Consider the following 24824-nt stretch of genomic DNA (forward strand, 5'->3'; position numbering starts at 1 on the left):
TCACTGCTTGCCCTATGTTGTGTTGATGTGTAGCTCTCAGGTGCTTTCACATTCCAGTAGTTCCCATTAAATGCTGTTCATTTCTCCTTCGAGGCAGCAACTTCTGGCACAAAGTACATATAACCTTTGGAGCACTTAGGGGTCTATTTATTAAATTGTCATGCAGTGCAGAGCAGCAGCTGAAAAAGCTGGCCTGAGTCACATGCTCTAGAAGAATAACCTTTCAGTAAAAACACTATACTAACAGTACCTTTAAAACTTTTCCTGCTTTCTATGTTTTCTGGATAGTGCATCACACATGCAAAGTCAGTGAAGAAGGTAGAAATAAGAGTATTTCTCCTTGGCAGCACCTATTTCAAAAGATCATTATTTTTGGATGCATAACCCTGACTGCTTTCTTCAGTAGATAGGGTTTTGCATTAAAAACCAGGGGATGTTGCATGAGAACTCCCATTAATCACGCATGAAAATAATGCAAAGCAGCAGCGCTACGTGCTGCTTTGTGCTACTTTCAATGGAATTTTCAGTGCAAAACAAGTTTTTTGCCGTAAAGTAAATTGGATAAAAAGGCTATGCATCGATTTGCATCATGTTTGTGACACAAACACAGGACAAAATCTTAGTAAATATACCCCAATTTTTTTTAATAGTGTCGCCTTGACTGGCCAAACAAATAGGTGCTTTTATTTTTTATATTATTTTCTTAGAAGGTATTGTACTACTCTAGCAGGATCCACAGAACCACTAAGAGGGTCCTCCTGAAATCCTGCATGGGTTTACTTCCCTTTATAGGTCCAACAAGAGTGCTGCGGACCCAAAATGTCTATAACTCACAGGGCCAACTAAGAAAGGTATCTTGAGATTTTTAATGGAATCTGTGCATTTTTAAGTATTATGGTACTGCGGCTCCTCAATAGGTACCAAGGTACCTGGGCCTCACAGTACAACATAATGTCATTAGCTAATGTAATGAGTTTGATGTGTTCCCAGTAAGTTCCCACTCTCTATGTGTTACTAGGGAGTAGCGCTTCAGAACATTATCACCCGGTGCAGTCTATGATAGAATTTTTGGGTGATTTCCAATTTATGTTTTTGGTTTGAGGTAAAGCAAAAAATCCATCTCAACAAAACCACAGGGAATAGCAGTCCCACGAAGACCAAGAACAGAAGGGTGAGCCAGGGCCTGAACACAATCCAGTGGGACAAAAATGTGTCTGCAAAGATCATCACATGCAAGATCTGTAATCCGAATTTACTTCTGGAACCTTTTGAATGTTCAAGCAATTGACTGCTTGCAAGAGCAGGCACTTATATGCTGTAAATAAAAAAACATCTGGAGGATGACTGAGCCTTCACATCCACTGCTCTTCTTTCCACTGTCAGGACTGGGGACACTACTCCTCCTGATGCTGCTGCAGCCTTGAACCATTAATGGAACCCCATGTACCAGGGCCTAGCGCTATATTGTACAGACTGTTGAATGACTGTGTATGTTTGTGGGCGCAGACTGCCAAAGCTAGGGGCCAGTTTTTGACTGTCAATAAACAGCTCCATAGAAAGTTTTTAAAGCATTTTTTGAATTAGAGTTTTGATGCTCCTTTTTTTTTCCTATTGCAATCAATCCCCCCAAAAATGTAAAAATCAAAAAAGCCAAAAACTGTTTTAAAAAATGAAAAAAGGCTCCTGAGGAAAACACATTTACTGGTTAAGAAATAGAAAAAAAGTGTATTTTGTTTCTCAGGTCTTACTATTAATGTTAGTATATACTTCTAGACTGTCATAGCAAGCTAAAGTTGAAATTAATGTAGCACTCTAATGTTATAGGTCCAAGCTCAGCGCGAACAGCTCTAGCAAGAGACTGGGGCTCTAATAACTACATTAGCCTGCTGCAATGAACTATAAAGGTATTAAAACAGTCTGCTCCATTTTGGCCTACTCTTCTTACATACCATTGTAGCCCGCTATATGAGGCTATCCCAGCTGTTAAAAGCCATTTTCAGAGTAAGTGTTCCTGTCCGACAGTGAGCACTTACATTGAGGGAGTGGGCCTTTAATAGCCGCAACATGCCATTGTCAATGCACAGTGTGGGGTTGGGTTCACGCCCTGCTCCCAACTCCCTCCTAGTGGCCAACCCATCGCTACATAGAACTTTCAGCATGCACAAAGTGGGGTTTGGGTCAGGGAATTACCTGTGGTCAGGTCCTGCCCCCAACACTCTGAAGACGGCTAAGCTCTGCCTTGCAAAACCTTTGGCAATGCACAGCAGGGGGTTGGTCATAGAGAGTCCATCCCCTGTGTGCAGTCAAACCCCACTGTGCAAAGTCTTTAGTCATGCACAGCAGGGTTGACGTCATGAGCCCAACTCCCCATGAGCAGTGAACCTCCACTGCTCGTCTTTAGCCATGCACAGGCGGGAGGTTGCTCTGTGGCTTGGCCACAGGTCAGACCATGTGCCCAAACTCTAACAGATAGCCAACCACCAGCCTTCAGCCATGTGCAGGATGGGATTGGCTGCAGGGCCTGCATGGCCTGCAGTCAGGCACTGCAACCAATCTCTAATTGGAGGGAAATTCCCCTGTGGGTGAACATCACCTTCAGGTGCATGCCCTTTGCCTCAGCAAAATGTAGGGTTGGACAATTTCCCAGCTTGAACTCTGCTGTCATTTGCTGTGTAGATTCTCAGATTTCAGACATCTTTGTTTGAATCAACTTCCCATTTGGATGCCATTATCATCTATCACCTACGCTAACCATCAAGCAAATCTTTCTCACTATTAAACATGGTATTTCAATTTAAATCTTTTTTATGAAGATATCGGATACTGTGGTTCTCTTGCAGCACACTGCAAATATCCCTTTAACCCAATTTTCATTGGTATTACTCTACCCGATCCCAAGGGAGTTAAGGGATACCAATCTTAGACAAAACAAACTGAATGTTTCCTCCATCTCTCAAGGACAGGGGAGAAGGGTCAGTGCCAGCAACGGAGGGCAGTGGTACCAGAAGGGCAATGACAACAGAACCTACCAGGGAAGGTGGGGGGGCAAGATAATGCACACGAATGAGAGTTAAGAAAGGAGGGAGCAGGGACTGCAACTAAAGGCAGTGGTACCATGGGGGTTTCCTGTGGTTAAAACTTATGTGTAATTGTCTGAGTGCAGCCAACACCCTTCTATACAATGTCTTCAGCCATGCATAGTGGGGGGCTGGCTACATGGTCTAGCCTGCGGCAAGGCCCTGCACTCAATGACTCTTGGGCAACCAAACCCCACTGCACACAGCCTTTGACCATGACAAGCATAGGGCTTGCTGGATGGTCTACCCCCGGGGGTGGGTTACCATCTGCCGCAAACAGCCTTTGGCCATGGGCAGTCGGGGTTGGCACTGGGCTTGCCCTGTGGCCAGGCCCTACTCCCGACCCACCGTAGACAGCCTACCATGCTGCACACAGCCTTCAGCCATGAACAGAAAGGGGTTGGCTGCAGGATCTGACCACAGCCAGGCCCTGCACCAACCCCCCTCGTGCGGCTAACCCCTGCTTTGTATTTTTTTTATTTTAGTTTATTGTCTTAGCATATTGTTTTTCTTCCGTCCCCTTCTCCTGATATATTTGGGTTGTCACTGCTATCTCTAGTGTCAGTCACATAATATTGGGGAAATGTATGGTCCATGCTGCCTCACGATCATGCAGAGAGAAGAGCTGCATTCCAACATTATGGTCAAGCAGAGAGCAAAGTTTCATATGGGAGCTCAAGGGGAAACACATCTTCTTTTACCAACCCCTCTCCAGCAAGGAAAATGTAAATTAGTAAATACAATATTACTCATTGGCTCTCGAAACTATGTACCTATGGGGCAGCAACAATTTTCATTGAAAAGAAAATGTGGGAAGGGCCCATAATGTTGGACGCTATGAACACAGATGTACCATATATGGCACTTTTATAATATGGGGCTAAAGTCAACATTCCAATTTGCATTCAGTGGACCAAACGTTAACAGAGAGTTGCCAAAATATGTAGTTTACCATTTTGCCTCCCATAAGAAATTTTGCTTGCATCTACAGAAAAAAAGCACAGAACGGAATTAGGTCAAACTTGGTATAAAGGTAAAACGTTAGTCAAAATGTATGCTTTTTGTTGTTTGATGTAAATCTGTTTAGTATTTACTTTAGATATCAGCATTTAAAAAGAATACACCATGGGTTAATACTTTTGTATAACTTGACCATTTAAAACTGCAATTTCTGTCAATTACATTTGAATTTTTCGAGGAATGTTGACCTTTAAAAACGATCAATGTTCTGCCATCTTGAAAATCATGATTTAGCGTTGTGGAAAAAAATCCACTGCAAGGGGGAGTCACTTTCAAATGTGCCCAACCCCAAGGGAGTGAAAAAGGACACTCAGTGCTATGGAAAATGGGAATAAAAACTAAATAAAATAATGATTTTACCAGAGTAAAGATGTGATTGTGCATTTGGAAACAGGCACAGAAAATCTTGATTTTCTCAAAAATTGCAACTTTTTTTAAACAAAATAACTAAGAAGGCTATGGTTGAGGAAAGGTCTAGGTAAAAAGAATGAGTGAGAGATTCAGCATCTGGCTGAAGGCCAGGCCCTGTGGCGTAACCCCACTGAACACAAGCAGAGGTCAAGCACAACAAGGAACAAGTACATGGCAGGTGAATTCAGTACAACTGAAAAAATAACCTAGAAACGCATTGGAAAAAACACAGTTAAATATTACTTAAGGTTATGCGAACACAGACCTGAAAAGCCTTGAAATTTCCCAGCTATGCTGTGCAAAAAACAGTAGGGGCCAGATGAATCAATATTGGAGTTTGCGATTCCATAATAGCAAATTTTACCGATTTGCTATTATGGAATCGCAAAATGCAATGTATGTAGGTTTCGCACTAATATTTGCGATTCCTACATATTCCTTATTTGCGACTCGTAAATTGCGAGTTGCAAATAAGGAATGGCTTCCCATTAATTCCTATGGGCCTAGAGGCCCATTGGAATTAATTGGAATTGAATGCGCAATTTGTGAGTACCCAAAAGGTACTCACAAATTGCGCATGCAATTTCAAGGGTGTAAGGGTGCCTAAGGACACCCTGTTGCACCCCTGAAATATACATGTGTGCACATGTGGCACACAGGCATGTATGTATGCCAAATGGCACCAAAAAAAATACTAAAAAGTTCATTTTCCTTGGAATTCGCAAATTACCACCAACTTGCAGTTGTTGGTAATTTGCGATTCCTCAAAGCCAGGTCGCAATTTTTTTTTGCTTCTTGCATTGCATTTAAGGAATTGCAAATTGCAATTCCTTAAATGCATTAGCAAAATAGGTAATCGCAAAAATTGCAATTCCCTATTTTGCGAATGCCTTTTGGGATGATACATCCCCAAAGGCTTTCTCCCATTCGCAAACAGGTCGATTCTGTGAATTGGCCCGTTTGCGAATGCGGAAATACTTGATACATCTGGCCCTAGAAGTGTGAATGCTTCCTTAATGAATGAAAGAATGAAATCAATCTTCGTGCACATTAGCCTGAGCTTGTTTACATGGCAATTACGGAGAAAGGCACTTTGGGAAGGGCTGGGAGATGTAGTGTTCAATTGCTTAGCTCCTGCCAAGCTAAATCTAAGTACTTTCATGGCTTTCAATAATGGAGAAAACAAAGTACCCTCCCAGATTTCCATGCTGTAAAAAGCTTCTTTCCCTAGTGAGGAAGTGAGTAGTTGCTGAAAACAACTCAGGATGTCGGGTGGAAGATTAGAAATTGAGTTTGAAGCTCAAATATGCATACATTTTTATCAGCTCACTTTTATTGAGTTTAAAGGTGAACACATATCTCCTACATATGTTAGCAGGTGAGCAATCAGAAAAAGATTAAACAAACAGGAAAAGTCACTGACCAAGTAGGTAACAGACATTCTCACTCCCTTCTCCTTCCCCGTCCCTTTGAGTATCTCATCCTTTAAAGATGTGTCACCCTTTGCATACTTTTAGGTTGTGGATTTTCAGGTATATAGGATTTGGGGGAAGACAAGCACTTTTGGATTGGCTCGGCTTCTTTGTGAAATCTCTGAACAAGAAGGAAAAATTGGAGCAACATTTGAGTTTGATGGTTCAGTTATTTGTGAATACAGGTTTCTGGTTAAAAACAGGGTAGTTTTGATTTTCTTAAACGATGCGGAGTTTCTGGGTTTCATTAAAGAGGCATAAGAATGCATCCCACTCTTTACCTTTAGAAACATAGTGACACATGAAGACAGAACTGAGACTGGTGTTAAGAAAAAGGCTTTACAGTGGATACAATTGAAAAAGCAATTGTTGCCATTAACATTCATTTAGATGATGTTCCTGGACTTGACTTCTGCATTACAAGTCTCTAAAATATCACAAAGGGAATTATTTCAAGAATGGAGAAAGGAATACAATTCAAGGTTATTTGAATTTGACAGCACGGGAGTAGCCCATTTAATGGTTGAGAAACATAGAGCCCTAATTTAAAATGATAATTGTTCGGATTGGACCAGAATTGAAAGTGGAATTAGAGGACATTAATGTGGGTTACGAAGACCACAGAGGTACATTGCAGCAGGCAAAAAATGGTTATCAGAACAAAAGACATGCTTGTTAATTATACAGCACACCAGGTATGTATATTTATGGTCAAGTATTTGATGAGGGGGGAACAAAAGTTGTTGAAAATGGAGATTGTTTTCTAAGCCCAGTACATCAATAGTCTAGGGAAAAGAGGGTTAAGGATTTAGCAAAACTGATTAACGAGTTTTGGATCTTTGGCTTGGATCATTGGTGAGATTGAAATATCTGCTCGAGTTATCAACCGGAATTCAACGTTCCACTGATGGGCTAGACATAGTATTTCAACCCAATCGTTTTGTTAGTTCAGGTTACTTTGGATATATATTTGTGTGTGTCTTGCTTCTCTGGACTATTGCATAAATTCTGCAGTTGGAAAGCAGATGCGAAGGCATTTGCAATAGATTTCTTTGCAGATATGGCCAAGAATAAAGGGTGGTCTGGTTCTACCTGTGCAATGATTCTATCAGGCACATGCATCAATGTAGGCTTTTGCGATTCCTTAATTACGATTATTAAGGAATCGCAATTAGGGAATTGCAAAAGCCTATGCATGTAGGAATTGCTATAAAATTAGCGATTCCCAAACATTCCTTAATTGCTACTCGCAAATTGCGAGTCGCAATTAAGGAATGCCTTCCCATTCATTCCTATGGACCTACAGGCCCATAGGAATGAATGGGAGATTGCATGTGCAATTTGCGAGTACCAATAGGTACTCACAAATTGTGCATGCAACTTCAAGGGTGCAAGGGTGTCAAAAGAACACCCTGTTGCACCTCTGAAATTGATCTGTGCACACATGTTGCGCACACACATGCCCCAAGGGCATGTGTGTGTGTAACCTACAACTTTTTAGTGCATTTTTCAAAGTTTTTGCATATTAACATCAAGTACAAATTGATGGTAATTTGCGCCCCCTATTAGCAAAATCGAAATTTGCGATTCCGTCATGCATTGGATTTAAGGAATCGCAATTTGCAATTTAAATGCAATCACAATTTAAGAAATCTCAATAATTCGCGATTCTTAAATTGCAAGAGGCTGACAGGTTGATACATCGCAGAAGCCCTTTTCGCGGGCGCAAACAGCCATTTTTGCGAATCACACTGTTTGCGCTCGCAAAAATGGTTGATGCATGTGCCTGTAAGTGTCTTCTTGCTGGTAAAGAGGTTCCTGATGATTCATGGATTGAGCTTGCATACTAAGATGGCTGATGGTGGAGGAGTATCACATTGCAAGAAATTTTGAGTACATCTTTCTTTTTGACTTTGATAAAAGAGTCAACATAAAAACGCAGTGTTCATGAACGGCTAGACACATGTACTCAATGCATTTCTGATTCTAAGTCTATTTCTGCTCAGTTTTACTGCTACTGATAGAGCAAAATTGAATTATGTATGCATATAATGTCGTCTTCACAATATTTAATAAAATCGGCATGACCCTGTAATAAATTGTGAATAGGTGTCTAATGATGAGATTCCTCCTTTCGACAGAGCATTCCAAAATAAGATTTTTCTATCAGTGCCTTCAATATTAATTAGCTCACAAATTAAAGCCCTAAATCGGGTAATTTTCCAATTCCACGACCGTGTTTGTATTCCAGTCAGACATGCACTTAGAATCTCAGCTAAATCTAATGTTCTATAGCCCAAGTAAATGTAATTTCACAAAGCAATAATCCGTATCCCACCATAGACTGACTGGGTTATCACTATGACTTGCCATTCTGCAATAAAGAATAGCCAAGCATTGCTGAAGGCAATTGCAGATTTCAGAAACCATATAGGGGCATATTTTTGAGCCCCTTGAGCCTCATTTACGCCGCCGTTGCATCACTTTTGTGACGCAGCGGCGGCGCAAATCCTGCGCCATGCTGCGGGGTATTTACAACGTGACGCATCTGGCAGATGCGTCATGTTGTAAAGCCCTGCGCCACATGTAGGCGTTCTGGAGCGGGGGGGGGCGTTCCGGCGCAGGAACGCCTCCTAAAAGTGGCTGAGTGAAATCTACAATATTTCACTCAGTCACTTTTAAGGCCATGCTGCGTCAAAACCCTGCGCCTGCTTGAAGCAGACGTAAGGATTGAGGCAGCATGTAAGGGATAGGGCACCCCCAAGCCTTGCTGGAGCTGCGTCGCAACTCCAGCAATGCGCCACCTTTCCGACAGGAGATGCGTCACGCATCTGCCCATCCGAGTGCCACGGTGCGCCGCATTGTAAATGCGGCGCATCAATGGTGGCGCACAGGTGGGCAGATGCGTTGCAACTCTCCTGGCGCATCTCTGCTGATTAGCAGAGATGCGCCAGACGTCATAAATCTACCCCCCAATCTTTCTCACAAATAACGAAACAGTTAATACAACACAGCAGTGGTGCAACAATCCAGAAATGGACAATTTCAAAACAGCATGTTGGCCACTTAGAAGCCTGAAAATAGCCACATTATGTTCACAGGACTATTGTTAGAAAATTCCACACTATTGTTTTTAAAACGTCCACCATCTATTTTAAATACCTCGGGCAGATTTACAAGCCCCCTGCGCCACTTTTGCGTCACTTTTAACATGAGAAAAGTGACGCAAAAGTGGCCCAAGGGGCTTGTAAATCTGCCCCCTCATGTTTAACACTATCTTACCGTATAACTTGATAGGTTTACAACTTAGACTTGGACGAGACAATCACAAATGTGAAGAAATGAATTTACGATTCAGTGTTTGAAGTGTGGCGTGGGGTCTTATAACAGCTTTATAAATTCAGAGATTCAATTTAGAGAATTCCCTATGGGATGTACAAAGATGTACAATGGAAACCAATCGGTGGTTTCTGCACACAGACATTAAAAAAAACAGCCCCTGCCCCTCAAACGGAGTGGAGACGCTTTCAAAACTGTTTTGGGAGCTTGGGAGTGACATTGGGAAGAAGTAGGTTAACGCTCCGAGGAAGCCAGCCACAATTCAAAAGGTCAAGCTGCCCACCGGAACAGCTTCCATTTGCGAATGATTTACCACACAGTACATGAACAATGACCACATTTGCAGTCTCAAACCATTAACACTTTGCGGTCTAAAAAAGTATTTTCTAACTCTCAAATCATTATTACTGCATTCCTACATGTACTTTTTCATTTAAAAAAGCCTGAAAACGCACTTAAAATACCTGGGGTCAGATTTATGAGCCCCTTGCGCCACTTTTGCGTCACTTTTCCCATGTTAAAAGTGACGCAAAAGTGGTGCAAGGGGCTCATAAATCTGCCCCTGGATTATTATGAATGTTGATTAAGCCACGGTTCTGTGTTGGCTTTGCGGTATACAGATCTCCCTGTGGGGCTGGGAGATCGGTGGTAGCCGGTGCACGTCTCCCTGACTGCTGGGCTTGCAGGGATACACGTGTCAATTTTCGATCAGAGGAAGGACACGGGAGAAGAATGCTGAGGCAGCATTTTATACTTTCGTTTCTTGGATCCCTTCAGGGTCGTGTTGCACAGGGGTGCATGGGGCTAATAGTGCGCATGCGTGGTGCAGGCTTCTGGTCTCCCTGGGGGAGGGGAGAGCTGATAAGGATGGAAGCAAGTTAAGTCTGCAGAGCAGTTTACTTTCGTTTTGTGGATTGACGCATCATTGATTATTGAGGAAGACTGACTTCAGAAGTTAGCAGAATGTGGGGAAGCATTCAAGGAATAGGAGGCATTTAGAGCCCTCTTCTGACTCATCATCTTTTTCTCCATCCCATCCTAAAAGGCGCAGGGAGAGCGATGAGGCATGGCTAAAGCGCCTTTTAAAAGAGACTTTGCAGGAGATGGCTCCTGATAAAGACAAGGGCTTGGGCCAGATTCAGTGAGCATCACCTCAGTCCTCTGAGTCAGATAAGGAGGCTCCTGGCACAGAGGACCATATGGGGAAGTATATTTCGAGAGACATGTTGCCCGAATTGATCATGAATGTTAAGGTTTCTTAGACCTGACATTGTTAGCGTGGCCTTCCCCCAACTTTTTGCCTGCCTCCCTCCATTTTTCTGTGCTCGTTTATGCTGGTTTTAGAACTCTGAGCATTTTACCACTTGCTATATTCAATTAACCTGTAAGTCCCTTGTAAAGTGGTATACCATATACCTAGGGCCTGTAAATTAAATGCTACAAGTGGGCCTGCAGCACTGATTGGGCCACCCTCACAAGTAGCCTTTCAAAACTGCCTCAGACCTACCATTGCAGGGCTTGTGTATGCAGTTTACTCCCACATCAAATTGGCATTATAAACTACTTGCCAAGCCTTAAACCTCCCTTTTATTACATATAAGTCACCCCCAAGGAAGGCCCTTGGTAACCAAAAGGGCAGGGTACTATGGGAGTAAAATTTAGGACATGTATTTTTATGTTATACATGTCCTGATAGTGACAGCCTATTTCGTTTTTCACTACTGTGAGGCCTACTCCTTTCGAAGACTAGTATTGGGAATAATTTATTACACTTTTAAGCTTTAATTCCTGATCAGAGAAGAATAGCTTTTTCGTGTTTCACATGTTTGGAATGGTCTTGATAAAACTCTTTACTGGTGAAATTGGATTTAACATTCCTGTTTTAGTTATGCCACTTGTAGAAAGTGAACATTTGTCTACCTTACAGCCTGTCTGGGTTGGGTGACAGGTACACTTTGTGCATTGCTCTAGACAGCCACAAACACAGGAAGGTGTGCTCATCTGCATTCTGAGCACTCATCTGCATTCTGATAGGTCTTCCTGGGCATGGAGGAATGGGAGGGTGGACATTAATACTTCAATAAGTAGTGTCCTCTCCTCACATAAAGCACTGATTACCCCCCAGTGTGAGCCTGGCAGAAAGGACTAGGCTGAAAGGGTTTGTGTGTACTTCAGATGCCAGCCATTGCTGTCACCTCCATTTCAAAAGCACTTTTGGGTATAAGTACTAAGTCCTTGACCCCCACAACTCAGACTCTTCTGGATCTTGAACTGAACCTCCGTGGTAAGGACTGCTATGCTGTTCAAAGGACTCAACTGGACTGCATTTCTGGAAGTACTGCTTTTCTGCTTCTTGCCCTTCTGCCTGCTGCTCCCTCACTCTCCCGAAGGATAGCTGGACTCTGCCTTCCCTCTAAGTGATCTCCAAGGTCTTGCTGGCTTGCCTCCTGTTTTCTGAAGTCTCAGGGACACAAAAGACTCCCTGCAGCCTCTGATCCAGAGACAGCCCTGAGTGGCTCGACAGCAATGTAGGGTCTGACTGTGAGGTTTGACAACTACGCTGTGCCGATCTGAAGTCCTGACCGTGAGGCTCCACTTCAATGCATTTTCCCTACTGAAGGTTCAGCAACGACGCAGCACCGGTCTGAGGTCCCAACTGTGAAGCTTGACTGTGATGCATAGACCCCCCTTTGTGAATTGGAACCAATGCATTGCTTCACTGCGTGGATAAGATCGATGCATTTCATTGCTTACGAACATGAAAGGTACTTTATTTACTGGAGCCAGAATGTGTACTGTAGCCAGCCTGTGCTTCCACAAAGTCGGCCCGAACTCTGACTTTGCCCCGGTCCAGCGCAACCTTAAGTAACCTTTTTAGTGCTATTTGCTTCTAAGCCCTTTAGTGCATTTATTTCTTCAAGATCCAATATCTCAACTTCTACTTTGTTGGAATTTCGTCATTTAGGTCTTACTATACTCAGATAACCTCTATTTTTATGGCTGTTGAGTCTTTTTGTGGTGTTTTCATTGTGTTGCTGTATGAGTTATTGCACAAAAACTTTATACATTGCCTTCTAAGTTAGGTCTGCCTGCTCTGTTCCATGCTACAAGAGGATGAGCACAGGATAATTTAGGATTGTATTGTAACTTACCCTGACAAGGATTGCTGTCTCTACTTGGACAGGGAACATACCTCTGACAAATAGAGACCCCATTTCCGACAAGGCTAATATGGGGCTTCCAGAGGAAGAGTTACCAGAAAATTATTTTGCTTCCGTACTTCGGCTGTACTTCGGCTGTTTTAGAGTGCGGCTCCTCTGGATGTTCGTATTACAGAGGTTCTAAAGAGAGAATGGAAGGACCCAGACTAGATCATCCTCCCACATTTTATGACTAAATTATTTTCACTGTAGGATATACAGCAGAGCTTGCCGGACTCTATCCCTATCTTGTGGCTAATTTAGTGGGAAGGACTTCTTTGGTGGATGATTCAGTTATCCAGTACTCCATGGATAAAAAGATTGATGCTGCATTAAAGGTTCTAATTTGGCTCTTTGGGCAGATATATATGGAACTTATGTGGCCCAGTTGCTAATTTCGGACATTAAGAGCCTGATTTTATGGAGATCTCGGCGGACGGTTACTCCGTCACAACGAATAAACTTCACAACGGAAAATCGTCCCAGCGCATAACCTGTCCATCGAAATATAAGTCCCATAGGATATAATGGGATTTATATTTCAGCGGACAAGATATCCCTCACCGTTGTGAAGAAATAACCCATCCACTGATATCTAAATCAGGCCCTAAGTCTTTATTCAGGACCATGGATGATATTTCAGACTGTTCTGGCCTTCTGAAACAAATAAAGCGGCAAGTGGAGTATATGTCAGACATTTGCTTTGATTTTGTGAGAGCCACATCTCTCTCTGGGGGAGAATGTGTGGCCACTAGGAGAAGTCTGGTGTTGAAGGACTGGTGCACAGACCCAGCACAAAAGGCTTCTTCTCTTAAGCTTCCTTTTCAGGGTAGTTAATTGTTTTGGGCAGATTTAGAGGAAAAGCTACTAAAATCATTTAAGGAGAAGAAGTATTCCTCTTCTCTGAAGCAGCCTTTCTCAGATTAGCAGCTGGTTAAACATAAGTCCTTTTCGTCAGCCCTCTCGTAAGCAGCCGCAATAGTTTCAGGGAAGATTCCAGGCCAGGAAAGTAGACCTGCGCATGAAATTCCTCTCCGCTTGCAGAGTTTTTTCCCACTCAGCTCTCCACCTTGGCATGGGGAGTTCTGAAAAACTCCACAGAGTGAAGTCTTGTCCTCACTTGCGTTAGCCAACGTTGAGTTGGCAGTGAAGAAAATCTTACTACAGACACCACCCAGTGAGATTTCTCAACTCGGGCGATAGCTACCGCTCACATTGAGAAACCTTATATTCACATCAAGGGAGCTGCCACTCGAGTAGAACACCTATTCGAGCGGCAGAAAAAGCAGTGCCCTCTTGTGGTGCTGTTTGCACTGATTTCACAGCACGGGACGAGCACTCGGCACTAAAAATCAGCACAAACAGCAGGACATAATGCACTCTGCTGCTTGCAGAACTCTGGGTAGTTCAGCCACGGAACCCGACAAACTCCGTCCAGCACTGCAGGAGAGGAAGGGGCAAGAAAGCGAAATCCCCCCAAACCTCGCTCCCGACTATATGGTGGATGGCCAGGAGTTTGCAGATGGTTGCAGGATTCAACATTTTCATCTGGAGTGAGAGGTGTCTACTTCTGGCACTTGGGTTCTGGCGATAATTCAAGAGGGTTACTTGATAAAATGTTCCTCTCATCCTATGGATTTTGGGGTAAGGCCAATTCTAAGGCCCTCAAAGAAAGGCGAAAGTCTGGCCCTTTCTCCAGGAGTAGAGTCTCTTCTCCAGATGGCTGCAAACTCAAAGGCTCCTCGATCAGAAAGACAGGGGATTTTATTTTTCTCCACTGTGTTTCTAGTGGAGAATGAAACATTGGGCGTTCACATGGTGTTGGATCTTAAAGCCCTCTACAAGTTTGTCCGGACCATAACATTCAGAATGGGGACACTAAAGTGAATAACTCTGTTGGAGATCAATGGGAATCCGATGTGTACATTGGATCTGCAGGATGCCCACTATTATGTTCCGATCCACCCTCAGCATCAGAAGTACCTTACGTTCTGCATCAAAGAGAGGCACTTCCAGTTCCAGGTGTTACCCTTTGGTTTAAAGGCTGCACCAAGGCTGTTAAGGAAGGTGATGATGCCTTTGGTGGCATCATTCCATTGTGTAAGTGTAAGTGTAAGTGTAAGTGTAAGTGTAAGCAAAACTGAGTTCATAGAATGTTATCCTGTATGTGCACGCAAATTAATCTGTGTCAAATGTCATCATGTCAAAGGAGACAAGGCAACTTAAGAGCGTGAGAAATGTAAAATGGCATTTCTTAACTAGGCCTAGTGTATCCACGTGACATTCCCAGGATCTGCTCCCATAGTCCACAAGAGGGTGCTTGGGGGTGGATGCCTTGACTCTGCCTTGGCCAGACCCACTGTTGTATGCGTTTCCCCAGTTCCAGTGATTTCCATATTGCTAAATCATCTGATGGGGAAGCACTGGGTAATGGTATTTGTGGTCTCATTCTGGCTCAGGCACTCATGGTTTCCAGGCTCAAAAACATGGAAATTCAGGGTCCATGAATCATTCCTTCTTCTCCCTCCCCTCTCAAAGCCTCTCCCTTATTGTCACTTGAGAAGTTGCACCTATCGGTATCAAAATTGAAAGAAGGGGATTACAACGAAAGGGTCTCCCACGTCATTTAGCGGAGGCTATTCAGCAGTCCAGGAAGCCTTCCACCTTGAAATCCCATGAAAGGCGTTGAGGTAGTTTACGGTGGTGGCGTGAAGCTCTCCATCTTTCTTCTCTGGAATGTCAGCTGAGTGATGTCCTGCAGTTCTTGTGGGATGGATTTTAAAAACAATTATCAGTTTCCACCATGAGTAGGCAGCTATCATGGCATTCAGGTCTCATTGGGGCAATTTGCCTGATGCTGAGGACTTGGCAGCACGGTTACTGCACAGTTTTGCTCTGTCATGGACTTTGATTAAGCCTTTATTTCCTTTGTGGGATTTGCCACTGGTTCTGAAAGCTTTGGTTTCCCATCTATTTGAGCCATTGGAGTCTGTAGACATCAAGGTTTTGACATTTAGGGTTGTGTTTTTCGTTGCCATTACCTCTGCTAGATGGATAGGTGAATTAGGAGCCCTTGCAGTATGGGAACCGTTTTTGTCTTTTTCTGAGGATGGTGTGACTCTTAAATTGGATTCTTCCTTTGTGCCCAAGGTGGCAACTCAATTTCATAGGGATCAAGAGATGATCCTTCCTGCCTTATAGGCGAAGGAGAATCTGAGCTGGACATGCAGAGGTGCTTGTTGGATTTCAAGAGAGCTCTTTCAGTTTATTTGAGTAGGACTCAATATTTTTGTAAGACAGATTCTTTGTTTGTTTCTTTTGGGTCATCAACCAAGGGGTCTAAGACTTCTTTGTCCATTAGAAGGTGGATCAAACAGTTGATTTCTCAGACTTACAGACTGATTCCTAGCCCGGCACTACTCCTCCTCTGGCAGGAATTCTAGGTATATCCACCCGGGGGGGGAGGGGGGGGCTGCTATATGGGAGGAGTTGAATAAAGTTTTGATTGCAGAAATTTGTCAGGCAGTCACTTGGGCCAGCCCAAATACTTTAGTGAAACAATTACGTTTGTAAAATGCTTTGCATGATGATACTAACTTTAGTTTTGGGGTTTTGCAGTCTGTGATTTCTAGAACTACCCTCTCTGTTGTTTTGTGATATTCACTATGAGGTGCGACATTGATTCTGATGGTCTCTCTGTATTGATTTTATTTTCATATGAAACCCTGTAGCACTGCTTGGCTATACCTCAACTGTGATGGAAGGAACGAGGACAAGATGGACCGGGTGCAATCTCTCATTACTTACAGGTAATCTTCATTACTCCTGGTCCTGTTGTCCTTGCCCCATTCATCATGCCCCTCCAGAAGTGCCAGCCTTCATATTATGAGCTTGGTAGTTCAGACAGAATGCTGGGTAAGTACTGTTTATGTAGTCCCAGGAAGAAGGGGGAGGGAAAGTATTACGGTCATTCTTCTGCTCTTTTCTGTCGGCGGAGATGGGCTCATCTCAACTGTGATGAATGGGACGAGAACAACAAGACCAAGAGTAATGAAGATTACCGGTAAGTAGTGAGACATTCCTTTTTCTTGCCTGCAACCATCTGTCATCTGTGTCCTCATCTAAGGCAGTGCTTGATGCAGAATCATGTCTGCGTAATCTGCATGCAATAGACAGGTTTGATTCCTCATATGGTAGCTCAAAGGGATAATGCGCATGCTGCTGAGCGCTGTGATGAACCTGTGAGTAACGTTCAAATTTTAATAAGAAGGCTTTCTGGGTTCGAGCGTATGTTGCAGCTACTTTTGCGTATCTTGCAGAATACATGTTAATATGGCTTCCTCAGTGAAACACCCAGTGTAAAGGGTTGTATAAGCTCTTAAAAATAGTTTGAAACTCTACACCCTATCTCAAACATTCATTCTTTCATGGTTCGTAACAGTGCGGTTAGTAATGGTAAATGACAGAATGGGTGCAGGGAACGGCAGGGGGGCATTCATCCCCACCTGCATCCATATCCTGTTAAAGTCTGGAATTCTGACCAATGCTTGAGGGCAGAGAGGCAAAGTAATGAGACTTCCCAACTTACCCAGCAACCTGTACAAAATCCAAGGGCAGGTCCCCTCAATCCATCTTCACCTTAGTTGTGCCCTTAATGCCCTGCTTCTTACCTAACTTATATTTTGGGAATGCTTGCACCTCAGTAGAACTTCCAGTGGCTCACAGAGTTGGGTGCAGAGGATCCCAAAATTCGTTTTGGCACGGCAGGTGTTCAGGTGGAGTTATCAGCTGCTCCTAGTGCAGATACCTTTTTCTATCCTATAGGTGCAAAATGTCAGCACAGCCCACAGTAGGTTCTAGTGTTAAGAAAAAAGCTCCCCATCCTCGGCTGATTAATCAATCTTCAAACGCTGCCAGCTTACAATAACTACATTGTTCCTGTAGTGCTTTTAAGATGTGATACCCATGTGACTCACGAATCAACACATGGGTTTATCTATTCCACTTACACATTTAACGCACCACGAATATGTCCTCTGCTCTGTGTTGCGAAAGAGAAGTGCACTCTATAGCTCTTCTCCCCTGTGAAATAAAAAAATTACCTATATCGTGCCATTTCTGAAATTGTCAATATGAATTCCCTGTACCTTGTTCAATTCACGGGAAAATTCAGACAAAATAACTAATCTTAAAGTAAATAAAACGTTGTAACATTAAGGTACATGGCTTATTCCCGAAATATCTAGAAAATGCAGTTGTTGAGATCTGCATTTGCTTTAACGTTCCTTTATTTAACGCCACCTCATTTATTTATTTTTAACCTGTGTTCCATTTTGAGCACAGCATCAACACAACTTAAATGTGTTTTCATTCCTGTACATCACAAGGGATCATATCTGCATGAATATAAATTCAGAATTTACATCATCATTAACATGAGACATTATTTTGATAGTTGTTGGATGAATTTATTGTAGACAGAATCCAAATTCAAGCCTGCTTGATTTTATCTTTTACATTCTTTTGCCAGCATTCAAGAAGTGAACCATTTTACATACTACAATGAGCATTAGTGAAGGAGTTATCCCCACTGCCAATCTGGGACCACTAGTACAAATGTATGGAGAGGCACTGATTCTGAGTAGGTCTGATAAGTATTTGCTATGTACTACTCTGGGTAAATACCAATACCCTTGGGAGTGGTAAATACCTCCCTTTTCGTGATTAGGCTCTGTAAATGAGACATAACATACAAAATCTCGTGCCAAGCTACCAAGGGGTGAGCAGGGGCTATCTTAGAAGTGTATCTCCCTTACTCTGACTAGAAGCAAGGGTCCCTAGTTGGACAAAGGTACCTACCTCTGCCAACTAGATACCCCCATTACTAACATTTAGGAATAGTAAGAGGCTCATTTACAAGCCCTGTGCGCTACAGGAACATCACTTTTAATGACGTTCTGGAGGCGCACACTGCAAGGACATATCTACGAGGCCATGTAAAGCCACCTTGTGTGCCTTTTCATGGCCTTGTAGATATGGTGTGAGGCAACGCATCGAGTCGCTGCATTGCCTCACAGTACGATGGGAGGCGTGTCATGGATGTTACGATGAGTGTTCCTCCGTAACACCTATGGCATTTGACACATTCCCAGATTTACAACATGCTGTATACCTGGGAATGCGTCAAAATCCTATGCCTGCCCAGCGATAGCATAAGGGTTGTTTTTGTGGAGAAAGGTGTCCCTTTCCCCACAAAAACATCCTGATTTCAAAGCAGACACCCTACGTTGGCACTAGACAGCCATTTATGTGCCTGGGCAGTAGAAGAGGACAGAAATGTACTATATCTTATAAATACGGTGCAGTCCTGCTCTTTTCTTTTGACATAGAGCAGCACCGCAGGAAGGCTTGCGGAGCTGCCCTATGCCAAAAAGTAGTATATAAGGGCCTACATTTACTTACCTCCACAATATTGAAAAAGTGAAACTTTTGGCTAAAATATTTTATAGGACAATTCTTGGAACACAATATTTTGGTAGAATATCTGTCCAAAGCTTGGAAGTCTCTGGATCTTTTTCTTCATCATTGTCATCATCGTCATGATTGCCACTACCAGGCCACGCTTTCCTTTAAGATCTGCAGGTCTCATTCATTTTAAGCAGGGCTTCTTGATTTAAACAGGGTAGGACAAACTATAAGGCAGGGTTGACTTCATTTTGTGGAAAGAGATGGCACATTAAGCCGCTTTCGCGGCGTATTTTATGATAGTATTACTTCATTATTTTGTCATTTTCACTCATCAGCACTGTCTTGGCAAAGGTTTTGTCTCATTAGTATACAGGTTTAACACCTAAATAAAGCAATAAACAACTTAAAGGTGATTAGTCAACTATTGCAAAGAGTCTTCCACTGAGCAGCAACGGGCGTTTCTGTATTTTTAGCTACTTTTGAGCTTGAAATATGTCTTTTTTTAAACCCGCAAATTATGCCGAAGGCGTGGCAAATGTGGCAGATCCATATTTTATGCAGAAAAAGCAGTAGCCAAAGAATTACAAAATTCCAGTGGCACTGATTTCAAACATAGTACACATCCCTCCACTTCAACAAGATACCTCAGCTTTCCCACAGACATCTCGGAAATGTAATCTCTTTCCTCTGGGCCTGCTGCCCCAGTTCTTATTACTCCATGCCATCCGTGGCATGGACCCTGCCCTGCAATAGTATTAAACCGTATACTTAATTTTCTAAAATTTAAAATCCTCTTAAAAGTAAAGTTTACACATCAGCACACAATGGAAGATTTCTTCCTCAATTTGAATCCTTCAGTTGGTAAATCTCAGTAAAGGGATTTCCATTGATTATATTGACGTATATAGTAACGTTTATTGGCCACTGCTGGTCTCTTGACAATAAAGATAACTATGCTCAGCTTTGGGAATCAAGGCTGCAGTATTAGCCAGGATGAAAAAAAGAGAAATTTTTTAGGGCCTTCTGACCGCCAGGACCTCTCTTACACTATAATAAAAAACACAGTCGAGCAAACGTGAGAAGGAGAGGATTTGGCATAACTGTCAGAGCTGCCGACTTTGAAGCCAAGGATCCACTTTTGAGTCTCGTGGTTGACTCAACATCCTGTGATTCTGAGAAAATCATATAGGGTCTGATTTCGATGTCACGTGGAATTCCTTCCGCCCGACACGGACTTGGTCTGGGGCTTACTGACACCTGGTCGCCGGTTCCGACCTCCTCATTAGGATGCGACTGAACACTGTTCAGTCGCATTTCTATATTTCACTATGGGAGCATGCATTACGGCCATAAACAGGCTGTAATGCAAGCTCCCAAACTGAAATGGGAGGTGCGGTTCTTCCCTGCACCCCGTCGCAGGCACCTCAAGGTGCCTGCCACAAGGTGCAAGGATCAACAGGGGGGCACCATAGGTGTCCTCTCAGACTCCAACTGATGGCCCTGCTGGGGCCCCCCAAACACGCTTTCCGACATGGTTTCCATGTTGGACAGGCCGACATGGAAACCATGTCATGAAGCGTGCATTGTTATCTCAAGGGTAAAAAGGCCCGCCCTTGAGTTTATTAGCCGTCTTCCGACTGATGGACGGGCTCTATGAGCCCGTTGGAAGCCAGACGGAATGACCGGCTGGTTTCCTTTGAGACTGCCTCGATCATTATGAGGCAGTCGGAAAGAAAACCGAGCGGACAATTATGATGCAGCCCTGAAGGTTCAGACCGCAGGTTGGAGCCTTTACGGGCTGCATCATAATTGGCCCCTTAATCTTCTGTGCTTACAGAAAAATGAATGTGTTATGTAACTGGTGCTCCTGGAGAGTGCTCCAGAGGCTTCGGATCTATTTTGTGCTATATAAAACTGCAAAAAACTGAGGAAGGAGTAGAAAATTCAAGAGAGAAGCGTGAAAGTTAAACAGGTCTTATTGTTTTGGCCCTTCCTTAATACAAAACACAGAGATATATTCAGATGCCCGTGGCATATGTACACAGACAGAGTCACTAAAAGCCAGTGGGACACTAACTTCGAACAAAAGTGGTCCCAGTGTTGGCTCTAACTGTCAAGACACGGGACAAAGTTGTGCATGTGCTGCAGACATCCTACATAAAGAGGAGTTCCATAGGTAATCTGAGAGAAAATGGTGGTTCTAGCTACACACCTGATTAGAAGGGAGGGGGGAATCATAATTTTTAAAATTTGAGACAAGCTAGAAACAAGTTCTCCGTTAAAGTTGAAACCTGCGTGCACTTACTGCCTTTGAATTCTGTACAAAAGACACTGGGGCATATCAACAAGGGCTTTATCTCTGCTTTTTTGGCTTTAAAAGTCAAAAAAGGAGAGATAAAACAAGCGCCCTATCAACAACAGGGTGCTAACATGCAAATTTGCATGTTAGCACCCTTTTACTCTACGCTTCCCCTTGCATCTCTAATGAGATGCAAAGGGGGCGTTCCAGAGTAAAATAATAGGAGAAATGTCGCTAAGCGACATTTCTCCTATTATCAAGAATGTCGCTAACCCTGTTAGAGACAAAAAAAGCAGCGCTAACCGCGGTTAACGCTGCTTTTTTACGTCTGGTATTTTTCTGACTTAGCCATGATATCCTATGGAAGGAGGATATCATGGCTAAGTTTGCCTGTCCCTATCAACAAGGTAACGTGAGATTATCGCTGGGTTTCTAGAGATAATCTCACGTTAGCCTGTTAGCGTGAGGATTTTTATCGCTATTGAGATAAGCGTTGCTAATAGCACGCTATCTCAGCGATAAAAATTCACGCTAGCCGGCGATAATTATCCTAGCGCTAAGTGCGCTTAGAGATAATTATCTCCGGTTGTTGTTGATATGCCCCACTTTTTTTTATTTCTGTGCTCATAGCAAGTCCATCACCCGTTCTTTGGTTGGCCAAACGTCTTGCGATTTGATATCAGAGACACACATATGGTGTGGAGGTGTATGGCAATAAACAATCAATATGCGGCGCAGGATTGTCAGCATGGGTGTCAAAGGAACTCCAAGACCCTCACAAAAATGATTCGAATTCAATAACACTTTTCAACATCACTCACCGAGAAACCCTCACATGCTTTCCACGCTCTGCTTATGCCAGCATTCAGCTGTTCTCTGAAGTTCTTCTGGTCGTAGTAATGGAAAATGCTAATTTGAAACAGAAAACTGTAGCATGCTGCCCAGATAAAGCGAAGAGAGAGAAATTAATGAGGAAACATTAATTGTTTTCTTTCCTTTCAGTCCTCGCACAAGCCAGAATGTGTCGGGCTTTTAATTCTCGCTGATCCTGCAAAGCACCTCACAAAGCTTTGGTTGGGGGCGGAGCCTCATTTGTTTCAAACACTTATCCGCGTGTTGCAATATTTTCTGGCCTGTGCAAAGACTCGTGTCACAGCCAATGACCTATGAACGCATGTCACAAGGAACAAATGGGAATTAGCATTACAATCGCCTGGCCTCAAGTAAAAATAATTATTTACGTTTCTAACGTTGCTCTTCTGAATTTCGGTAAATCCCTTTTCATAAAACTGTGTCTCCGAAAGGAAATAATAAAACGAGTTCCAATGAAGTGGCACTCTGGTGCCACGAGCCGGACTTACCAAGCAGGATGATGACGCAAAGAAGAATGGCGATTAAGGCTCCAGTGCTGAGGCCGGCCGAAGAGAGGAAGGCTTCCGCGTGGCAGGTTCGGACTCGCCCGTCCCTATCACAGGCGCAGACTCTGATGGTGAGGGTGGTCGTGCTGCTCAGAGAGGGGTTTCCACCATCCGAGATGACAATGGGAAGGTAGTACAGACTCTGGGCTGTGCGGGTGAATTTTCTCCGTCGAGTTACAATGCTTGCAGTATTATCTGCACAAAAAAACAGAAAATAAGGCAAGGAGTTTAAAAGCTAGACGACGGACGGTGAGCTGCAGAAGTGATAAAAACACGAGGCGTATTGAACAAATGGGTGGAAACTGTGATATTAATATTGAAACAATGATTGCAAAGCCAAGGTCACACCCGTGAACCCTATTTTCTGTGTTAATTATTATTATTTTTTTTCACTAAATGTCTGCCACCCACAGAGGGTAGATCTATCATCTATGAAGAGTTTTTCTTGAAAGAATGAATAAATAACATTTTATTGTTTCATTTATTTAAAACTATATACATGTATTAACATTAAAAACAGACTAAACAACAGAATACATATTAAGGACCAGACCAAATTGTATAATGATTAGAAAGCTTAAAAAACCATTCCCGTTAGTCTAACAATTAAATGATTACGGGCCCCACGCATCAAACTAAAAACCGGTCGCCCTTTGCGACTGGTATTTTTGCATTTGGGATGCATGATCCCAAATGCAAAACTCGCAAATTGCGATTGCATTAATGGAATCTCAAACTGCGATTCATTAAATGCAATTCTAGAAGCAAGTTAAAATAGCGATTTCGCTATTAGGGGTCGCAAATTACCGAGAAAAAAAAACTGGTCGTAATTTTCAAAAAGTTGGAAAAATGCACTAAAGTGCACTTTTCAAAGTTAGATGTTACACAGACACATGCCCTTGGGGCAAGGGCATGTGTTTGCGCAACATTGGTGCACATTACAATTTCAGGGGTGCAACAGGGTGTTCTTTTGGCACCCTAGCACCCTTGAAATTGCATGCTCAATTTTCGAGTACCTATTTGGTACTCGCAAATTGCTCATGCATATTCCTATTCATTCCCATGGGCATGTAGGCCCTTACGAGTGAATGGGAAGCCATTCCTTCATTGCGACTCGCAATCTGTGAATCGCAATTAAGGAATGTTTAGGAATTGCTATTTTTTGCGATTCCTACATGCATAGACTTTTGCGTTTCCTTAATAATCGCAATTGAGGAATCGCAAAAGCCTTCCTTGATGCATGTGCCAGTACATTCCTACCTCCTAATAGCTCAAATGTAACATTTACTTATCTGTCCCGCTTTTTTTGGCAAACCATCCCTAAAACAATATAAAATTGCCCCCATCTAATTGTTCTTCTATCTTCACTTTTAAAGGACTGTTTCATGGAGATGCTTACGAATGCCCAGTAACTCTGGATGTAAGCAAATAATGTGTTCCCATTCTTCCCTCTCCGAGATGCGAAGACAGCATGTTTTAGGTATTTGGGGGAGATTTCCCCATCGTCCATCAAACTGATTAAAGGGTCAACAAGGAGTCTCAAGTGTAAGAAAGATATGCTTGCCTTTGTATTCAAGACGAAGTCTAAGTATGGTTGCCATTTTGTCATAAAAGACTCCAGAGTGAATTTTAACTTTTTATATTGTGACGCCCTCTCAATGTCTAAGAGGCAGCTTAAAGTTTTAATTTCATATTTTAACGTACGAGTGGCTTTGGGCATTTTGTTCAATTTATGTATAGTCGACAGATTTGCTTGTCCAAGAGATCCTTAATACAAAGTTCTGCCACCGGTGCGGCACTGCATGGTTTTGAAATGTTGTTCTTAATCTATAATCTTATGGTGCTATTAACCATCCCTTGACTGTCTATGCAGTAGTTGATATAAGTAATTGTAATGCAGGCTGAAATCGAGTTTAGCCCAAGTTCTATTCTTATTAGACTTTGCAGTGTAGCTTTCCGTAGGTTAAATATCTTCCAAATACCATTCATGAACACAGCTTCTACTTTCCTGATAGTTTCCGGTGGCCAACAAGCTAAACATATGTACAAACTGGAACCAGTTTGGTGTTAGCTCAGTTAACATGGTACTGATGGTTCCCTCACCGTATTTTAATGCAAAA

At 42.8% G+C, this 24824-nt stretch overlaps 1 protein-coding gene across 1 annotated transcript in view; it reads right to left on the reverse strand.

The window, feature by feature from the left end:
- The window catches only part of CDH18 (cadherin 18), a 2052455-nt gene that overhangs the window by 81487 nt on the left and 1946144 nt on the right, over window positions 1-24824 (reverse strand). Inside the window, exon 13 of the mRNA XM_085606897.1 lies at window positions 22648-22899. Coding sequence (XP_085463023.1) covers window positions 22648-22899 — 252 coding nt within the window. The remainder of the gene's footprint in view (window positions 1-22647; window positions 22900-24824) is intronic.

Source organism: Triturus cristatus, chromosome 5_2, assembly GCF_964204655.1.
Source record: "Triturus cristatus chromosome 5_2, aTriCri1.1, whole genome shotgun sequence".
Classification (NCBI taxonomy): Eukaryota; Metazoa; Chordata; class Amphibia; order Caudata; family Salamandridae; genus Triturus; species Triturus cristatus.